The 21,706-nt window shown below is 46.6% G+C and overlaps 1 protein-coding gene and 1 long non-coding RNA gene across 5 annotated transcripts in view; both read left to right on the top strand.

The window, feature by feature from the left end:
* LOC311105745 (uncharacterized protein) overlaps nucleotides 1-10,612 on the top strand; it is a 58,687-nt gene extending 48,075 nt beyond the window's left edge. The window contains exons 18-20 of the mRNA XM_084147954.1: nucleotides 202-1,867; nucleotides 2,156-3,314; nucleotides 7,640-10,612. Of these exons, the coding sequence (XP_084004080.1) occupies nucleotides 202-1,867; nucleotides 2,156-3,314; nucleotides 7,640-9,680 (4,866 nt within the window). The 3' untranslated portion in view covers nucleotides 9,681-10,612. The remainder of the gene's footprint in view (nucleotides 1-201; nucleotides 1,868-2,155; nucleotides 3,315-7,639) is intronic.
* A 687-nt stretch (nucleotides 10,613-11,299) lies between these two features.
* LOC311106281 overlaps nucleotides 11,300-21,706 on the top strand; it is a 47,589-nt gene continuing 37,182 nt past the window's right edge. For all 4 annotated transcript variants that reach the window (XR_014610304.1, XR_014610305.1, XR_014610306.1 and 1 more), the window contains exon 1: nucleotides 11,300-11,529. This is a non-coding gene — a long non-coding RNA (uncharacterized lncRNA). The remainder of the gene's footprint in view (nucleotides 11,530-21,706) is intronic.

Below are 21,706 nucleotides of genomic sequence, written 5' to 3'. Positions count from 1 at the left end.
CTTTCACAATTCACACACTATTAAACAGTTGCCATAGATTTGAGCAACCTGTGCCACTTGTCTAGTCACTAGACATTAGTGTCTAGTTTTATGAGCTATCAATTCCTTCCTGAGTTAGTGCTGCATTACTTTCCCATGTATGTATAGTGGGAGCTGCAGGGATGACTGACTTTTTTTGTGTCTGTTTCTGCCTCTCCACAGGATTCACCCCTGGATGAGTCTCTGGAGGACCAAACAACTGAGCCACAGCCATGTCCAGTTGCTCAGCAAGGAAATGACCAGCCACTTGCTTCCCCTACGGAGGAGACTTACGAGTTGCAAGACCCCCATCCAAATAGTCCAGAGGAGATAACAGTGCAACTGGAGGGGAGCAGAACCAAAATGGAAGACCAAATTCTTCCACCCCTTCTGTCCAGTGAGTCCTCAGAGGAGGGTGGTCGTGAAGGGGGAGAGTCAACACCTTTGCCAGCTGATGTCATAGAGGAGATGCCTCAGGAGGAGAGCACATCAGCCAAAGAAACCGAGACAGTTGGGGAAAGAACTGCATCAGAGGTGGAGGACGAGCAAACGATCAAAACCGCGACACCGCTCTCTCCTATAAGCCTCCCTGACAAAAGGGAGAGGGAGAAGGAACTCTGCTTTGACCTCCCTAACAAGGACAAGCCCTCAGAAGCTCCTCTCTCTCATCTCTCTGGCCCAGAGCACACTGTACAGAGCCCTCTGGCGCCCAAGAAAGAGACCCAGCTCACCAAGTCCGACAGGCAGATCATCGAGAAGATCCGCAGCTACTACGAAGCGGCTGAGGCCGAGGCAGGAGAAGCAGGAGAAGGTGACGGCAGCCCCACCCCCAGGAGAAACAGCTTATCCCTCATTATCCCCACCGGCCTGGTCAAAGACTCTGTGTCCCGCTTTGCTGTCTTTGGCCACCAGGACAGCCTGTGTGACTCGGAGAGCGGGCGCTCCGATGTGGGGGCAGAACCAGAGCCCGAGTCAGAGCTGCCTTCCCCCCTTCCGTCAGTGCCTGACCAGGGAGAGGGCATCCTCAGCCTAGACTGTTCCTCCACTTCTGCTGCTGGTTCCCAGGAAGAGTACAGCAAGGCACCAGGTCAGGGTAAGCCTGCTGTGGAGGAATATAGCAGGTTTGAGACAGGGAGTGAGCTCCTGCCCTGCACAAAGCTGATGAAGGAGTGGAAAGAGAAGGAGAAAGAGAAAGTAGGCGCCGCTGTTAGCACAGAGAGGGAAATCATTCCAAACCTGTCAACAGACATCACCAAAGAGCCCTCATGCAGTGACGAAGCAGCAAAAGTTATTACAAAAGACCAGCAAGTAATCAACGGGCACGGACCAAGTCCAAGTGATCCAGACGCAGAACCTAAAGACGCAGAGAAAGACTCCACTGTCCCTCCACCTACAGGCCTCCATGACAGTAAGACTGCCCCAGTGTCCCAGGCTGGGTGGGGTAGAATCAGAGACAGGAGCTCCCCCACTGGTAACCTAGAGGGCCTACCCAGCCAGATCAAGGTGGGCCGCTGGTCCCGCCACTGTAAGATGGTGTCCTCCAGCCGGACCCTGTACGAGGGGGCAGCGGTCGCAGACGTGGCGGGGATAGGCCTGTTCGAGGCCAGCCCCGGTGATCCATGTCTGGTGGAGAACTCGGAGAGGATCCTCAGTAAGGTTCAAATGCTGGCTCGCATGTACAGCGCCAAGGCCAGCAGCATGAAGGTGCCACTTCACCACAAGAGGGTGTGTGTGGGCCGTGCACCGTGGACCACCACCACCAGGCACAGTGTCCCTCCTCAGGCCCAGCTGCCACAGCAGCATCAGGAGGAGAAGATTACAGTAAAGAGAGCTCAGAGCCATTCCACTGGTCAGTACCTTTAACATCCTGTAGAAATGGCTATGATTTGATTTAATAGTGTAGTAGTGATGAGATCTGAAGGCTTGTTGGTGTCTTATTGTTGAATTTTCTCTGAATTGATTTAGTAAACACTACTAAATAATGGAATAACACATATAAACTGTGATTTAACATGTTGGATAGTGAAAGTAAAGCCTTCATATGGTTGGTCAGGAAACACAACAAATAAAACATGACATGTAAAGCCTCCATATTGTTTATCAGTGAATGACAGTGTTTGGGCTGTTTTTTTTACAGGTTGCCAGGAGATTACTTCTGTTTCCTCAGAACCCCAGCTCTTTGGCCACGTCCTTGTCAGTGAACAGCTGTCCCCCACTTACCGCCAGCAGGAGAACAGCTGCATCCTAGCCGGACCCAGGGAAAGTGTTTCCAACCTGGGATCCACGTCCATTGCCTCTCCCCCCTCCTCCCCTCTGAACACCCCACCAAAAACCACTCAGGTTGGGCCTGAGGAGTTAGAGACGACTGCTGTGGAGGGGAAGCTTATGGATAACCAGTCTGAGGAAGTAATCTCAGAAGCTGAGATGCGGAGGCCTCACCCGAAGAGGGGCTCCCCAGTCCAGGAAGGCCCCCTCCAAGGGGTAGGGATGGAGATTCCAGCTGATGGTTATCCAGGGATCCCAGAGAGGCCTGTGAATCTCAGCAGGACTCGGGCAGAGCAGAAAGGACATCATCTGTACTCCATTAGGGAAGATCCTGCTCTGGGGGCAGCAGCAGCAGCCTCTTTTGCAGGCCCATGTGGGAACAGAGACAGGTCTCCAGGGGTTGGAGCTGCAGAGGGGCTGCTGAAGACCATTCAACAGAAGGCTCCAACTGAACCAGAGACAAGCCAGGTGGTGAAGCCAGACAAAGACAGTTTAAACACCAAGATAATGTTGCCTTATGTGGCCAGTGGGGCTGAGAAGGGGAGCTCACCCCAGATGGCCCCTGGTCATCAAAGCAAAGCTGAATCCACCAAAGAGAAGTCACGAGATGGCACTCTAGATGATCGGGATGTTTCACCTGTAGCGCCAAAGATTTCCACTCATATCTCTGATATACCCACACAACAGAGGTCCATCTCTGGGCTAACTGAGGGGTCAAACCCCTTAGTGTGGCGTCCCACTCAGTCACCTATGACTGAACCCATGCAAGCAACAAATATATCTGGTCAGAGAGTCAAGGAGTGTCAAGTGCCAGAGGATTCCAAAGGAAAAGGGGGGGGCATGGTTCCCCGTCCGTGGTCATCGCTGCAAAGCCCGACGCCTACACCTCCGCCAGGGGTGCAGTCCTCCGACTGTCTGCCTAAGTTCACCAGCCAAAGACCACCCAACCTGCACCTGCCCACTACCATGGGCAGAAGGAGCCTTCCTCTGAATTGGAACGGATCAAACAACGCCGCACTCCCCAGCCAAAGGTACAGTATTTAATAGGACTTAATACAGTAGTAAAACAATTTCACCGGTCCATTGCTTAATTCTTCCACTAAGAGTTCTTGTAGATAATAGGCTCACCCTAAACCGATGTGTGAAGGTGCTGGAGGCAAAATTCTAAACTGGAGAAACATTAAAGACATTTGCATCGGACTGGAAGTGTGCAGAGATTTTTTGCTGTTTCTCCACTAAGAGTTCTGAAAGAAATTACATGTATCAGATAATACAGTGTTATTCACAGAGTACATGGAAAGAAAGCATTTTAGTGAAATGCTCTTTGCACTATGATTTACAGTGCCTTCATAAAGTATTCATACCTCTTGACTTATTCCACATTTTGTTGTGTTACAGCCTGAATTCAAAATTGATTAAATTCATTTTTTTTCTCACCCATCTACACACAATACCCCATAATGACATGACAATGTTTTTTAGAAAGTTTAGCAAATGTATAAAAAATGAAATACAGAAATAATCAATTTACATAAGTATTCACACCCCTGAGTCAACACCTGTTAGAATCCCCTTTGGCAGCGATTACAGCTGTGAGTCTTTCTGGGTACGTCTCTAAGAGCCTTGCACAACTGGATTGAAGAATATTTGCTAATTATTCTTTATAAAATTATTCAAGATCTGTCAAGTTGGTTGTTGATCATTTCCATACAGCCATTTTCATGTCTTGCCATAGATTTTCAAGCCGATTTACACTACCAGTCAAAAGTTTGGACACACCTGCTCATTCAAGGGTTTTTCTTTATTTGTACTATTTTTACATTGTAGAATAATAGTGAAGACATCAAAACTATGAAATAACACATATGGAATCATGTAGTAACCAAAAAAGTGTTAAATAAATCAAAATATATGTTATATTTGAGATTCTTCAAATAAGCCACCCTTTGCCTTGATGACACCTTTGCACACTCTTGGCATTCTCACAACTAGCTTCATGAGGTAGTCACCAGGAATACATTTCAATTAACAGGTGTGCCTTGTTAAAAGTTAATTTGTGGAATTACTTTCCTTCTTAATGCTTTTGAGCCAATCAGTTGTGTTGTGAAGAAGATAGCCCTATTTGGTAGTCCATATTATGGCAAGAACAGCTCAAAGAAGCAAAGAGAAACAACAGTCCATCATTACTTTAAGACATGAAGGTCCGTCAGTACGGAAAATGTCAAGAACTTTGAAAGTTTCTTCAAGTGCAGCCGCAAAAACCATCAAGCGCTATGATGAAATTGGCCCTCATGAGGATCGCCACAGGAATGGAAGACCCAGAGTTACCTCTGCTGCAGAGGATAAGTTCATTAAAGTTACCAGCTTCAGAAATTGCAGACCAAATAAATGCTTCACAGAGTTCAACTCACAAACACATCTCAACATCAACTGTTCAGAGGGGACTGTGTGAATCAGGCCTTCATGGTCGAATTGCTGCAAAGAAACCACTACTAAAATACACCAATAAGAAGAAGAGACCTGCTTGGGCTAAGAAACATGAGCAATGGACATTAGACCGGTGGAAATGTGTCCTTTGGTCTGGAGTCCAAATTTGAGATTTTTGGTTCCAACCGCTGTGTCTTTGTGAGACGCTGTGTGGGTGAACGGATGATCTCCGCATGTGTAGTTCCCACCGTAAAGCATGGAGGAGGGGGTGTGAAGGTGTGGGGGTGCTTTGCTGGTAACACACTTAACCAGCATGGCTACCACAGCATTCTGCAGTGATACGCCATCCCATCGGGTTTGGGTTTAGTGGGACTATCATTTGTTTTTCAACTGGACAATGACCCAACACACCTCCAGGCTGTGTAAGGGCTATTTTACCAAGAAGCAGAGTGATGGAGTGCTGCATCAGATGACCTGGCCTCCACAATCCCCCTACCTCAACCCAATTGAGATGGTTTGGGATGAGTCGGACGGCAGAGTGAAGGAAAAGCAGCCAACAAGTGCTCAGCATATGTGGGAACTCCTTCAAGACTGTTGGAAAAGCATTCCAGGTGAAGCTGGTTGAGACAATGGCTGTCATCAAGGCAAAGGGTGGCTATTTGAAGAATCTAAAATATAAAATATATTTTGATTTGTTTAACACTTTTTTGGCTACTACATGATTCCATATGTGTTATTTCATAGTTCTGATGTCTTCACTATTATTCTACAATGTAGAAAATAGTAAAAAATAAAGAAAAATCCTTGAATGAGTAGGTGTGTCCAAACTTTTGACTTTTGACACTCTTTTGAATGTTGTCTTGGTAAGCAACACCAGTGTATATTTGGCCTTGTGTTTTAGGTTATTGTCCTGCTGAAAGGTGAATTTGTCTTCCAGTGTCTTTTGGAAATAAGACTGAACTAGGTTTTCCTCTAGGGTTTTGCCTGTGCTTAGCTCTATTCCATTTATTTTTATCAACAAAAAAAAACTCCCTAGTGCTTGCCGATGACAAGCCTACCCTAAACATGATGCAGCCACCACCATGCTTGAAAATATGAAGACTGGTACTCAGTGATGTGTTGTGTTGGATTTGCCCCAAACATAATGCTTTGTATTCAGGACATCTTTGCCACATTTATTGCGGTATGACTTTAGTGCCTTATTGCAAACAGGATACATGTTTTGGAAGATTTTTTATTCTGTACAGGCTTCCGTCTTTTCACTCTGTGATTTAGGTTAGTATTGTGGAGGAACTACAATGTTGTTGATCCATCTTCAGTTTTCTCCTATCACAGCCATTAAACTCTGTAACTGGTTTCTTTGCTCTCCGGCAACTGAGTTAGGAAGGACGCCTGTATCTTTGTATTGATACACCATTCAAAGTGTAATTAATAACTTCACCATGCTCAAAGGGATATTCAATGTCTGCTTTTTTAAAATCCATCTACCAATAGGTTCCCTTCTTTGCGAGGCATTGGAAAACCTGCCTGGTCTTTGTGGTTGAATCTGTGTTTAAATTCACTGCTCGACTGATGGACCTTACAGATAGTTCAACACTATTATTGCACACAGAGTCTATGCAACTTATGTGACTTGTTAAGCATGTTTTTACTTCTGAACTTATTTAGGCTTGCCATAACAAAGGGGTTGAATACTTATTAACTCAAGACATTTCAGCTTTTCATTAATTCATAAACTTTTTTTTGGGGGGGGTACTTTTTACCCCTTTTTCGTGACATCCAATTGGTTGTTACAGTCTTGTCCCATCGCTGCAACTCCCGTACGGACTCGGGAGAGGAGAAGTTTGAGAGCCATGCGTCCTCCGAAACATGACCCTGCCAAGTCGCACTGCTTCTTGACACACTGCACACACTTAACCGTGAAGCCAGCCGCACCAATTTGTAGGAGGAAACATCATACAATTGGCGAACTAAGTCAGCGTGCACGCGCCCCTGCTCACCACAAGGGGTCGCTAGATCGCGATGGGACAAGGACATCCCGGCCGGCCAATCCCTCCCCTAACCCGGACGACACTGGGCCAATTGTGCGTTGCCTCATGGGTCTCCCGGTTGTGGCCGGCTGCGCCACTCGGGAGGCCCATTTGTAAACATTTCTAAAAACATAATTCCACTTTGACATTATGGGGTATTGTGTGTAGGCCAGAGACACAAAATCTCAATTTAATCATTTTTAAATTCAGGCTGTAACACAACAAAATGTGAAAAAAGTCAAGCGGTGTGAATACTTTCTGAAGGCACTGTAGATGCAAAGTATGTGAGAAGGCCCCTGACACATAAATCACTGTGTTTTGACATGAATGTCCATCGCTTTAGAGGTTGTATCGAGTGGGGAAATGTTCCAGAGTTCGTATTTGGCTGTATAATAAAAATGTATTTTGTATACATCACAGCTAAGAGCTGAATTGCATATACAAACTGTCAAAATAGCTTATTTTCACAAGACTGAGCCATCGCTGCCTGCACTCCTCTCCTCTCAATTCTACTTCTCCTCAAGCCAGGCTTGTGGCAGTGGCATTAATCAGTCCCTCCAGGATTTCATAGGGATTTTTAGTGATATTTTGCATGCCAATATGCGCTGATTTAGTCTAATTTGTAGCGAGAATGCACTGACGAGGAAAAAAAGTTTGTTGACGTGTGGCTTGATTGAACCATATTATGCGGTGAATGTGCGGTGACTGGTTGAAATTCTGAGCCTTATTTTTGTACTGCGGTGATGGGTCAGTTGTATGCGATAATATTGCGATGATTTGGCTTTTCTATGCTGAAATAGTGCAGTGATTGGTCAAATTTGCATACCCTCGCATAGTATGTGTGACTGATTAATCAAGTCCATTCATTTCCTCTTCTCTATGCTTTCCTTTGGTTATAGACTACCACCTGCTCGACTGAGGTCCAGAGAGCCAGGCCAGGATCCATCACTCCCATCCATCCATGCCTCAGGGTTGTCCCCCATCAGACGGCCATCCTCCCAGCCCTCACTGGAGAGATCAGCCACCATGCCTCCAGGCATTGGCCATCCCATGGATGCCAAGCCCCCCTCTGCCTTCAGCCCAAGTCTCTGCCATCGCTCTCCCTCCCCCATCAGGGGACTCCCCTGCTCCTCTCCCACCCCTTCTGCCTTGACCAAGTCCCTGGCTGCCTCCTGCATCAGCCAGTCCATCAGCCAGAGTCTGGCCAAGAAGAACGCTAACCTCCAGGGCCAGGCCACCCCTCCCCCAGACAGTCCAGCCCCTCCGGCTCCGGCTCCCACTGCATCCACACTCAGGATGAGGTCTCCCTCCCCCAAACTCACCTCTAACCCCTGTGGCCCCCCTCTGAGTCCTGGCCAATTCTATGCTTCCTACTCCAGAGATGGCAGCCAGCCACCTAAGTGTCCCCCTTCCCCTCTCCGGTCTACTTCACTCCGCTCCAGCGCATGCGCATCCCCATCCCCAGCCCCAGCCCTGTCCCCCCCACCGTACCGCAGCCAGCGCTCAGTCTCCCCAGCCCCCCCAGTCAGCCTGCATCACATCGCTTCTTCCTCTGCCTCTCCCCGGCCCAGGCCTGCAGCCATAGACCAGCCACGTCATATTGGTTTGAATGGAAACAGCAACAACAATAACAACAATAACACCACTAACGGAGGACGGGATAGGAATCACCGGAAGCCACCGCTAGCGAGTGCCAATAGTATACCCCATCCCCATGATCCTCTTTGGAGTGGTTCTACTCACACTCTCAACAGGGTGGCAAGGCCCTTCTCTGCCTCGGAGCCCAGCTCACGAGTGCAGTCCCCGTCCCCGTCCCCCTCTCCCTCCCCATCTCCATTCAGCAGGATCTGCTCCCCTCCCCCAGTCCAGAATCATACAGGCCCCCTGATGAACAAGCCCCCCAACCCTAGAAGCACCCGGGCAGGAGGGGCTAGCCCCTTCAACCACCTGGGCCTCTCCCTGGAGCTCCCCAGGGCCTCCTCAGCCTGCTCCTCAGGCATCCCCTCCCCTTGTATCATCTCCCCTCCGCCCATTGGGGTTCCTGCCAATGTGTGGGGAGTCGCCGCTCCTCAGCCGCGGAATGCCAAATTGGCATTCCCTTCCTCCTCCATAGCCTCACCCACATGGGGAGATGGCTTCTCCCCCTCCACCTCCATTCAGAGAAGCTCCAGCACCACCTCCCCTCCCCCATCTGGTTTCTCCCCATGCTCTCCAACCCCTTCTCAGAACCTGCGGAGGACCAAGGGGAGCAGCCTGCCCTTCCTCAGCCTGGCTGACCGACCACCCAGTCCAGTCAGGAATGGGAGGAGGTATTGGGGAGAGAGCGGAGGGCGCAGGTCTGTGGGTGCGGAGCAGGAGTCTGGGTTGATGAGCCCCCGAGGGGGATCCTACTCCTACAGCGGCTCCCCATCCTGCCTCAGCCCCGGGGCCTTGTCCCCTGTCAGACTGGCCCCTGGGAAGAGCATCCACGGCGGGCAACACTTCACCAGCATCGCCTGGCCCGACGTGCGAGAACTCCTGACCAGGTATGACAGTGGGGATAGCCCTGACCGGAGTGATCCGACCTCCCCAGTCTGGCCTCAGGATGAGTGGGGTGACCCAGACCTTGGGGAGGACAGTTGCCGGAGCCACCTGATCTGTGCCTATGTGCCTCGGGCCTCTCCAGCCCCAGATATGGGCGCACCTATCCAGTACCCTCACAGGAGTGAGCCAAAGCCAGAGGACACCTCCTCAACGCAGGCAGCCAAAAGGACTCTAAAGACTAGCTATGCTACCACTGTGAACCTGCAGATTGCTGGCAGTGGACGTATCACTTCCTTCAGCAACACCCAGGTGTGCCTGAGCCAGACCTTAGCCCCTGTGGTAGACAGCCAGGGCAGACGGAGGGTCAGCATCAATGCCTGCAACCTTCCCCTTCCCCAGAACTGCAAGAGGCTGTGAGGGGCTGTGACTGGGGGACCTCCTCCAAGGTGCCTAATGCCTCAGTGAAAGTCTAAATAGGCACTTTACCCTGAAACAGTGGTGTTCATAGGCATCCTATGAGATATAACTCCAGGTCATATGGTAATTAATTACATTAGACTTAATTGGACAGTAGACTGAATCACCTGTTCTTCCAGATGACAATCTGACAATGTCAGGGATTCTGCAACCAACCCCACATACCACCGTCCGGCCACCTATATCACTGTCCAACAGGACACCAACTGAACCCACAGACAAATGAGTTTGTCAGTGTTGTTTTCATGTCTTTTTGTTGTTTTTTGTTCTTTCAAAATAAATTCTGTTTATTCTGTTAAACCAAAAAACAGTGTCTTGTTTACCAAACTCCTGTGTTTCTGCTTGTGGCTGGCATGGTGAAAACGGTCAATTATGTTTCTTTATTTATGAAGTAGTCTTATTTTGTCTGCATTTCTGGCACTTAATTTGATGTCTTTATTTTGCACAATGTCCTCAGCTGTGTGTGTAGTTAAGACATGTCTGTGAAGTTAGCTTTTATTTCAGACCAAATCATGATGTTGATGTTTTTATTTGTTCTTACCTATGTTTTTGTTGTAGTTTTATCAGTGGTTCATGTAAAAAAAGATATGATTTATTAGGTTACATAAGAGCTGAAAATAAGGGAAAATAAGGGCAACAAATGAATGGTGTGAATCAACCAACATGCATTTTTATTGCTGCACAACACAGTGTCTTCAGGCTACAATGGCCCATGTTGATAGCATAGGCCTAAGTACAGGATTGAAGTATCAGATTTGAAATTGTGTGAGCTCCTGTGGTCAAAAGACTCAAAAAACAACCACTGTGTCTATTACTTATGTGCATTTCAGTTGTTTGTACTCCAATAATAATAAAACATATTAAAGACCCTTTGATGTTGTCTGTCTCCTTTATAAATCCTCCAATTATACCTTATGATATAGATTAGTCAATATCCTGGAAAACATATCAACACTGAATGCCAATATTTCCATGCTTGCCTATTTTTCAGAAGGAAAATAGTTCCCTGGACCTGGTTGACGTGCTTGCACCAAGATCTATCAGAAGTGGGTGAAAGATTATGAAGAATATTGATAGAAGTTCGGCTCTTTTTAATGACTCGGATCTTTTCGACTCGTTCCGTCAAAATAACGAATCTTTCGACTCATTTCGGTCAGTAATGCCCAGAGCACGCAGGAGCACCCATCTTTCACGAACTGTACCACCCCAAACGATTCGTTTTCGAGTTTGTTAATCAGGTTCTACAAAGCTGTGCCCACCATAATATTCAATAATCAATTAATTGTTTTCATTCTTGCACCATGCGATCAATTATCAGTTCTAACACTGTCTTTTTCTTCTCTATGCATGACCTATTGTGCCTGCGTGCATACATGACATACAGTTGTTGGTCGGAGCACGTCTCCAGAGTCACCGGAGATGCCGTATTAATCCGGCTGTAGAGTCATTCAGAAAAATGAACCACGACTCTCGAGTCAGTAAAAAGAGTTGTTCAAACAGAACAAATCGTTCGCGAACTGCACTATTAAATAACTGTGGTTGGGGTGGGCTCACAAGGCTACACTCAGACGTGCTCTGAGCATTCCTGAGAATGTGACATTTCAGGATTTTGTTGCGGCAGCTACACATATTATAGATTTTAGCTACACAAATTGAACTTCAACTCTGGATTTTTAAAAGTGTTCTAGGTCAAGTCGTCTGCTTCTTGACATAATTACTTTTGTTTTCACTTTGTAGCTACCTACGGTGCAAACTTCAGTGGTCTCTCAAGCTGATTTTCCATGCCACGGTAAGTTTTTGCTATATGTATGAACCAGTAAAAAAAAAAATTAGAATAATGTTTTATTTCTTGAAACTACCTATACCAAATGCCACTGAACATTCTTCTATGCATAAATCGCTCTGTGACTAATTTCCCATATAGTAGAATTCATGAATCCTGTGGTGTTTAATGATCTGTTACTCATTGCGCACTGATTTCAGGTGAATGTTCAAAGTCTAAAAATGACAAATAATGGCACAGATGGCAAATACTTACATCTCAGAAAATCGATTTTCTAAAACTACTACAATTTAGGGCCGATTTTCTTGATTTTAGGCTCAAAAGAAGTACGTCATCCTCGCACATGGTATTGTCCACTTTATATTCAGCTGTGTTTTGTATGTTGTTTATTTTCCCTGTTTTTGTGTTTGGAATGGCATGGTTAGGGTACTGGGGGTAACTAGCCCCCTCCTGTAATTAAAATTAAAACCACAAGATGTCACCTAATTATTTTCCTAACACTTTCCCTGGTGGCTCAACAACAAACATTCCTCTGTGTCATCACAAATGTTGGAGATATTCCAACAAAATAATTTAGTGGTAACCTTTTGAAATTTTTTGAAATTTTGAAAAAGTTGTAGATATATTCCAATGAAGATCTATAATTATTTTTTAAATATACAAGTAGGAAAGCCTTAAGATAAATAATCCAGTTGGTTAGAGAGTAAAATGTAGATAATATGTTGGATGAGTGTGTGTTGGGGGCAAAGTTCCTCATAGTGCAGATATTAATGGTGATTATTAATGGTGAAATAATCCAGTTGGTTAGAGAGAAAAATGTAGATAATATGTTGGATGAGTGTGTGTTGGGGGCAAAGTTCCTCATAGTGCAGATATTAATGGTGACATGTGCAACACCCCCCCCCCCCCCCCCATATTTTATTAAAATAATTCAAATAAGACAACTAGACTAAACTAAAAATGTCTAAATAGAACTGATTAAATCAATCACCCCCGGGGGCGGTTTCCCTGAACACCCCTTTTCTTAAAACAACATTTCATGAAATAACAAAAAAAAGTGTAAACTGTAGCCATTTATTTCCCTTTATAGTTTATTCGCCTAAGCATGAACTTCATCACATACCATTTTTTTTCTCCAAACATTGCTTTTTTGTGTCAGCAATTAGACATTGTTCTTAGGGGGGGCTAGTTACACCCTAGTACCCTACTGTTGTATCATGTCAATTTCATCATACAGTGCATTAGGAAAGTATTCAGACACCTGAACTTTTTCCATATTTTGTTACGTTACTGCCTTATTCTAAAATGGATTAAATAAATAATAATGATCAATTAGCCTTTTAAAATGATGAACTTGGATTAGCAAACACAACATGCCTTTGGAACACAGGACTGATGGTTGCTGATAATGGGCCTCTGTACGCCTATGTAGATATTCCATAAAAAATCAGCCGTTTCCAGCAACAATAGCCATTTACAACATTAACAATGTCTACACTGTATTTCTGATCAATTTGATGTTATTTTAATGGACAACAAAATTGCTTTTCTTTCGAAAACAAGGAAATTTCTAAGTGACCCCAAACTTTTGAACGGTAGTGTAAATGCAAACAAATGTCTGCATTCTTCCGCCAGGGACACACCAAAAATCGCTCCACATAGATAAATTACTGTAAAGTACTTGGCTTCCGGGGGAACATTGGTCAGCAGCGTTTGAGGGTTTGGAAATTCAGCAGGCCAGTCCTGTACTATGTAATTTACTGCCCTTAAATCATGGACTAGCCTCCACTTCTTCTCATCTGCTTTTAGAACCGGCAACAGAGGTGTGTTGCAGCAACTTTGTGTTTCTATCAGCACCCTTGCTTTTATTAATCCCTCGATTGTTAATACCTTCTTCTGCCTCAGGTTTCATATGGTATTGAGCCTTCCAAGGGGGCTTAGCGTCTGGTTTTATCTTGATGCATACAGGACTTGCTGATTTTACCAATCCAACATCTGTATCAGGTTGTGACCATACCCCATTACAGTCATTACTGTGGTAGTCAATATTTTAATGAAAGCTCTATCTTTTGAGTTATAAATCAACAGGTAGTCTGTTTTGTCCCATTGACTTGTTTTTGCTCGTTTCATCATAGGGCCCAGGTCTTTTGCCTCCATTCCCTTATTTACTAGTAAAGTAATGTGTGGGGCAGCACCGGAAACATTATACCGTCTTGCCACAAAGTCTGAGCTGTCCCTGTCAATTACCTCCATTGCCGCTCCCTGTTTTCCTATAATTATGTACTGGGACATAATTGGTACTGATTTCCCGATTTAACAACCACAGCTGTTCCAAAAGATGATTACGATAGGGATCATATTGCATTGTGCAGTGGTATTCTAATTTTCTTCTATCTGCTTCTGGTATCTGAGCCTGAATAAACCTACCCCATTTCTTAATTGTCTTATATACTTCTGTCTCAATGCCCCCTAACCAAAATACATTTGCTGTGCCCCCTGTCATTACCATTTGCAAGTTTAACCCTGCTTTATCTATAATCACCCCTTCAGGGGAACACCAAATTTGTATGCCCATTTTGCATAGAGCATCTCTTCCTAATAAGTTGACAGGGGTGTGTTCTGATACTAGTATAGGAAGGGTTGCGGATTTGTCGTCAGCTGTTAAGCGAACTGGAGCTGTCATTGGAATTAGCTGTGTTTGTCCCTTGAATCCTACAGTTTTGGCATGTTTGCCAGACATGGGGAGGTGAGAGGCATAATTTGGACTTACACAAGTGTAAGTGGCTCCAGTATCTATCATCATGGGTGTGCCTCTATTTTCTATTTGAACCTGCAGCATAGGTTCCTGATCAGCTCTCGTAGTTAGCACTGGAAACTGACCCTCCCCTGTAGGACTCTCTGGGTACCCCTAGTACCCCTGATTGGGTCCTGCCCATGGGTTCACAGGACCCTGGAATTGTCTTTGATTTTGTTGCCAGCCACCAGTTTGTTTCCAGTTACTTTGGTTTCTGTTCCCCTGTTGTTGCCAGGGGTTTGTGGGGCAGTTTCGCCTGGTATGTCCCGGCTGTTGGCATCCCCAGCAGATCCCAGGTGGCCCTTGCGGGCCCCAGTTTCCTCCTTTCTGATTGTTTTGCAGAGGTTTTTGTTGTCTATTCCATTGCTGGGGTTGTTGTGCATACACATTCACTACTGGTGGTGTGGGTTGCACTTGGGCCTGTGGCGCAGGAAGCAGTTGTGGCCCTCCGGAGGAGACTGCAGCCACCGTTCCTGTCTCAGGCACAGGTGCTGTTACTGGAGCCTGGATTTTCTTCTTCCCTTTGTTTGTCAGTTCTTCCAGCTGGAGTTGAGTCAACTTTCTCTGAATGTCTCTCCCCTGTTCCGTGAGTCTTTGTTCATCCTTCCTGTGTTTTTCTACTGCATGTATAACATGGTCACAGAAATCTTTGTGTGATTTTGAGGTTAGTCCTACCACTTCCTCCAGCCTGCTTTTCGCTGGCTGGGGTATGGCCTCTATCATTGAGTTTCGGAACAGAGTTGTCATCAGTGGATCCCACTCTGGGTCTCGTTCTGTTTCCAGTCTCCATCGTTTCAGCTGGATTCTCTGTCTCCCCCAGTGATTCCCCTTTTAGTGATTTGGGATCAATTCTTGCCAGGTATTCCAGTCTCAGTGCTCGCCAGAATTCAGGGCGGTGTGAGTCAAGGTCCATCCCGTCTCCTAGTGAATCTCCCACTGCCCTCCTTAAGCCGCTAGCACACAGTATGTCCTCCATCTTTGCCACTCCTACCACCCTTTCCAACAGTGCCTTCAGATCCCCCACAGCCAGCAGTTTCCCCGTGGTTTGTTCCTCAAAGGTCCTTATCCATTTTCCTTCCCCATCATGCAAATCTGGCAGGTGGGCAACCAATCCTTCCAGGTCCTGTGATCCCCACGGAACATTTACATTTTACATTTACATCATTTAGCAGATGCTCTTATGCAGAGCGACTTACAAATTGGTGCATTCACCTTATAGCCAGTGGGATAACCACTTTACACTGTATTTTTTATTTTTATTTATTTTTTTATATGTTGGATGGGGTAAGGGGGGGGGGGGGTAGAATGATTACTTTATCCTATCCCAGGTATTCCTTAAAGAGGTGGGGTTTCAAATGTCTCCGGAAGGTGGTGAGTGACTCCGCTGTCCTGGCGTCGTGAGGGAGCTTGTTCCACCATTGGGGTGCCAGAGCAGCGAACAGTTTTAACTGGGCTGAGCGGGAACTGTGCTTCGGCAGAGGTAGGGGAGCCAGCAGGCCAGAGGTGGATGAACGCAATGCCCTCGTTTGGGTGTAGGGACTGATCAGAGCCTGAAGGTACGGAGGTGCCGTTCCCCTCACAGCTCCGTAGGCAAGCACCATGGTCTTGTAGCAGATGCGAGCTTCAACTGGAAGCCAGTGGAGTGTGCGGAGGAGCGGGGTGACGTGAGATAATTTGGGAAGGTTGAACACAAGACGGGATGCGGCATTCTGGATGAGTTGTAGGGGTTTAATGGCACAGGCAGGGAGCCCAGCCAACAGCGAGTTGCAGTAATCCAGACGGGAGATGACAAGTGCCTGGATTAGGACCTGTGCCGCTTCCTGTGTAAGGCAGGGTTGTACTCTCCGAATGTTGTAGAGCATGAACCTACAGGATCGGGTCACCGCCTTGATGTTAGCGGAGAATGACGGTGTTGTCCAGGGTCACGCCAAGGCTCTTCGCACTCTGGGAGGAGGACACAACGGAGTTGTCAACCGTGATGGCGAGATCATGGAATGGGCAGTCCTTCCCCGGGAGGAAGAGCAGCTCCGTCTTGCCAAGGTTCAGCTTGAGGTGGTGATTCGTCATCCATACTGATATGTCTGCCAGACATGCAGAGATGCGATTCGCCACCTGGTTATCAGAAGGGGGAAAGGAGAAGATTAGTTGTGTGTCGTCTGCGTAGCAAAGATAGGAGAGGCCATGTGAGGATATGACAGAGCCAAGTGACTTGGTGTATAGCGAGAATAGGAGAGGAGATGGTCTGGAGAAGAGAGGAGGGGATAGGGTCAAGCGGGCAGGTTGTTGGGCGGCCGGCCGTCACAAGTCGCAAGATTTTATCTGGAGAGAGAGGGGAGAAAGAAGTCAAAGCATAGGGTAGGGCAGTGTGAGCAGGACCAGCAGTGTCATTTGACTTAACAAACGAGGATCGGATGTCGTCAACCTTCTTTTCAAAATGGTTGACGAAGTCATCCACAAAGAGGGAGGGGAGGGGAGGGGGGGGGGGGGGGATTCAGCAGGGAGGAGAAGGTGGCAAAGAGCTTCCTAGGGTTAGAGGCAGATGCTTGGAATTTAGTGGTAGAAAGTGGCAATAGCAGCAGAAACAGATGAAGAAAATGTAGAGAGGAGGGAGTGAAAAGATGCCAGGTCCGCAGGGAGTCTAGTTTTCCTCCATTTCCGCTCGGCTGCCCGGAGCCCTGTTCTGTGAGCTCGCAATGAGTCATCAAGCCACGGAGCTGGAGGGGAGGACCGAGCCGGCCGGGAGGATAGGGGACATAGAGAGTCAAAGGGAGGAGAGGAGGGTTGAGGAGGCAGAATCAGGAGATTGGAGGGAGAAGGATTGAGCAGAGGGAAGAGATGATAGGGTGGAAGAGGAGAGAGTAGCGGGAGAGAGAGAGCGAAGGTTGCGACGGCGCATTACCATCTGAGTAGGGGCAGAGTGAGTAGTGTTGGAGGAGAGCGAGAGAGAAAAGGATACAAAGTAGTGGTCGGAGACATGGAGGGGAGTTGCAGTGGGATTAGTAGAAGAACAGCATCTAGTAAAGATGAGGTCAAGCGTATTGCCTGCCTTGTGAGTAGGGGGGGACTGTGAGAGGGTGAGGTCAAAAGAGGAGAGGAGTGGAAAGAAGGAGGCAGAGAGAAATGAGTCAAAGGTAGACGTAGGGAGGTTGAAGTCCCCCAGAACTGTGAGGGGTGAGCCATCCTCAGGAAAGGAACTTATCAAGGCATAAAGCTCATTGACGAACCCTCCAAGGCAACCTGGAGGGCGATAAATGACAAGGATGTTAAGCTTAAATGGGCTAGTGACTGTGACAGCATGGAATTCAAATGAGGAGATAGACAGATGGGTCAGGGGAAAAATAGAGAATGTCCACTTGGGAGAGATGAGGATTCCTGTGCCACCACCCCGCTGACCAGATGCTCTCGGGGTATGCGAGAACACATGGTCAGACGAGGAGAGAGCAGTAGGAGTAGCAGTGTTTTTATTTGGTAATCCATGTTTCCGTCAGCGCCAAGAAGTCGAGGGACTGGAGGGTAGCATAGGCTGAGATGAACTCTGCCTTGTTGGCATCAGAACGGCAGTTCCAGAGGCTGCCTGAGCCCTGGAACTCCACGTGGGTGGTGCGTGCAGGGACCACCAGGTTAGAGAGGCAGCAGCCACGCGGTGTGAGGCGTTTGTATAGCCTGTGCGGAGAGGAGAGAACAGGGATAGACAGAGGCATAGTTGACAGGCTACAGAAAATGGCTACAATAATGCAAAGGAGATCGGAATGAAATGAACTAAACATCTGGGAAAGGAGAGAGCGGGGCCTCCCTCACCACAACACACAAATATAACTCTCCCAACTTCCACCTCAGAAACTATAATTGTTGTAAACTACAGCGGTTCAATGTTTTCTAGGAATAGACTAACTTAGTTTATTCAGCTAGCTAACTTGGTACAGTATTCTTCCGTGAAAACCGTCCAGGGCACCTAGTCATAAGACGCCACAGCCAGCTAGCATGCCGGACTCCAACAACACGGTTTAGCACCAATACTCGGCCACAACAAACCACCAGTGTGTCAACACGCCAAGCAGATCATTAGTGTCCGTGTCTAACGTTGTGGGTTAGTCCCGACAGCTTGAGCGAGTCCGTCGTCAACTTATTCAGCCAGTTAGTTAGCTAGAATAGTTAGCATACTAGCTAGCCATTGCTTTCAGACAAAGAAGAAACCCCTCCTTTCATGGCACGAACACACAGAGAGAGCCAAGCTAACGTTAACTAGTCACCAATGTCCCGAATTCTGGCTACCAATATGTAAAAACAAAACACAAATGTAGGTTATAACTTACCCCTAGCAGCTACTGTTAGCTAGCCAAGTGCAAAGCTAGCCACTGAATTGACTCTGCCAGTTCGCATCTGTTCGCTAGGTCGTTCCAGCTATTGTTTACTAGTAGCTATCCAGGTAGCAACAAGCTAGCTAAATTTCAAGCACAGTAGCCACTTACTACCTAACGTTAACGGTTCAGACAATGAGGTTAGAAAACAGCTGAATGGTAGGCATTATTGTATGTAATTATTGTAGGCAGCCAGCTGGCGTAATTACAGGCACTCTCAGGCGTGAAACAACTATACCGTTGCTAATAGTTGCCAGTAGCTACCCGCCAGCTAGTCCAGGTAGTGGGTTAGCTAGCTAGCTTCGTGCTTCACCGGGCTCAGCCGAATACAATACTAACCTACAATAATTACATACAACAACCCACGATAACTACCTACAATACCTAACTACAATCTAAATACATAGTTTAAGCTTTACTCGACAAAGCCCAAACTATGTATAAAGCCAAGCTTACCCGACGACCTCACCCGACAACCTCCTCTCCTTCCTAAACCATGTAGTAGTTTAACACAATGCCCCTGGGTACCTTTTATTAGGATTGGACATTGCGTCCTATATCTTTTCAGGTTTTTTCACTGCTCTACTATTCCGAAATCTTCCCTCTATTCCTCATCGTCTTCCTTTGTTACCTTCATTTTCTCTAGGGCCTCCCTTAACCCTCCGTAGCAGTCAATTCTTCCTGGATTTATTTCTGCCCCTTGTTCGATTCCTTCTGTTTTACTCAGGTCCTTTTCTCTCCTTAGAGAAGGTGCAGAAGGAATTTCCCTTTCTTTTTCCATTTCTATTTCTCCCTTTATTGATACTACTCCGGACACCAGTGGATATTGTCCACCGGTGTACGACGGAGGTCCCATGGACCAGTCCACTTTCTTTCTGTTTGTTTTCTCATCGTCCTTTCTCAACATGTTTCTGGCTTCCCAAATGTTTTTCAGCAGTCCTTCTCCTTCTATTTTAAACATGTTCAGTACCTATTTTTCCCTTTCTCTTTTGGCCTTTCTCTACTTTCCTGTGTCATTTGTTTTATCATTTTTAATTGGTGTTTCCATTTCCTCACACACCGAGACGGCACACGCTCCTCCTTCTGGCCATTTGGTGCCCATCTTCCTGGTGTGTAGTTCCCATTTTGTAGATGTTTTTATTATTTCTTCCTTGCATAGGGGATACCTAGCACTCAGGAATTCTACTGCCGTTTTGCTCATTTCTATAGCCTGTATTGTTGGACTCCCCACTGCCAGTCCCAAGTTCACCCCCCTTTTGGCTTCTTGTAATATCCGTACTATTCTTTGTCCCCTAGTTCCTTTTTACCTTGTTATTCACTTTTTCCTATTGGTAATTTGTCCACACTCTTGATTCTCCTAGCCAGAACTCAGTTATTGTAAATGTGTGTGTTCGTTTTTCTCGTAGTACGCTTACTTCTCCTGAGGTCCACCACCTCTTTGTAGCTAATCTCATAAATCGTCTCTTTACTCTTATTCTTCTTATTTCTAAACCGCTTGGCAGCGTGTATCTTTCCACTCTTAGTACTTCAATGGGCATTCGCGCACCGTTCACTCTTCCTCTCCCAGTGCGAGATTGGGTGCGTCCTCTCTGCCGGGTTACACATAAGCAACGGTCCAGGAGAGGTGCGCAGCCCCCTCCCCACCAGGGACAAGAATTTCTTTCACACTTCTCACCTTCAGTATTTTAATCATACACTTATTTGCGCTCTTCCTTTCCAGTGCAGACTGGGTGCGTCCTCTCTGCCAGGTCACTTTTATGTGACGATCCAGGAGAGGTGCGCAACCCCTTCTTCACCAGAGACAGAAGCTTTCACACTTCTTACTTTCAGTACTTTAATCACACATGCATTCACGCTTTTCCTCTCTAGTGCAAACAGGGTGCGTCCTCTCTGCCAGATCACTTTTATGTGACGATCGAGGCGAGGTTGTAACCCCTTCTCCACCAGAGACAGAAGCTTTCACACTTTCTTTATGTTTTTCCCACAAACAACCTGCAAATTCAGCCATTTTCCTGATTCACTTCCTTAACACTGAAAAAACGTATTGTACAGGATTTCTGCTTGTCTAAGCAGCCCTTTATTGATTCAATTCCTCAACATAATAAAGCAGTATCTACAGGACTTTTGCCTACCTGTGCAGCACCCTAGTGATACACTTCCTCAACAACCTAGAGCTGTATCTGCAGGACCTTTTGCCTACCTATGCAGCCCTCCAGCGATACACTTCCTCAACACGCTAGAGCGGTATCCACAGGACTTTTTATTTATTTTCTGCTCACCCAAACAGATGGGCAGTCACTTGTACTGGAATTAATCGAACAGAATGATCAGCAGGGTGAACAGATGAATCAGACGAATTGAACAAATGCACCATGAAATAAGAAAAAAAAAACTGAAAACTTGAGCGTGCATAACTATTCACCGCCCCCAAAGTCAATACTTTGTAGAGCCACCTTATGCAGCAATTACAGCTGCAAGTCTCTTGGGGTATGTCTCTATAAGCTTGGCACATCTAGCCATTGGGATTTCTGCCCATTCTTCAAGGCAAAACTGCTCCAGCTCCTTCAAGTTGGATGGGTTCTGCTGGTGTACAGCTATCTTTAAGTCATACCACAGATTCTCAATTGGATTGAGGTCTGGGCTTTGACAAGGCCATTCCAAGACAATGAAATGTTTCCCCTTAAACCACTCAAGTGTTGCTTTAGCAGTATGCTTAGGGTCATTGTCCTGCTGGAAGGTGAACCTCCGTCCAAGTCTCAAATCTCTGGAAGACTGAAACAGGTTTCCCTCAAGAATTTCCCTGTATTTAGCGCCATCCATCATTCCTTAAATTCTGACCAGTTTCCCAGTCCCTGCCGATGAAAAACATCCCCACAGCATGATGCTGCCACCACCATGCTTCACTGTGGGAATGGTGTTCTTGGGGTGATGAGAGGTGTTGGGTTTGCGCCAGACATAGCGTTTTCCTTGATGGCCAAAACGCTCAATGTTAGTCTCATCTGACCAGAGTACCTTCTTCCATATATTCGTG

This window comes from Coregonus lavaretus (genome assembly GCF_964263955.1).
Source record: "Coregonus lavaretus genome assembly, chromosome: 30".
Taxonomy (NCBI): domain Eukaryota; kingdom Metazoa; phylum Chordata; class Actinopteri; order Salmoniformes; family Salmonidae; genus Coregonus; species Coregonus lavaretus.
Note: the sequence above shows the minus strand (reverse complement) of the source record. Positions and strands in the feature narration are given on the sequence as shown.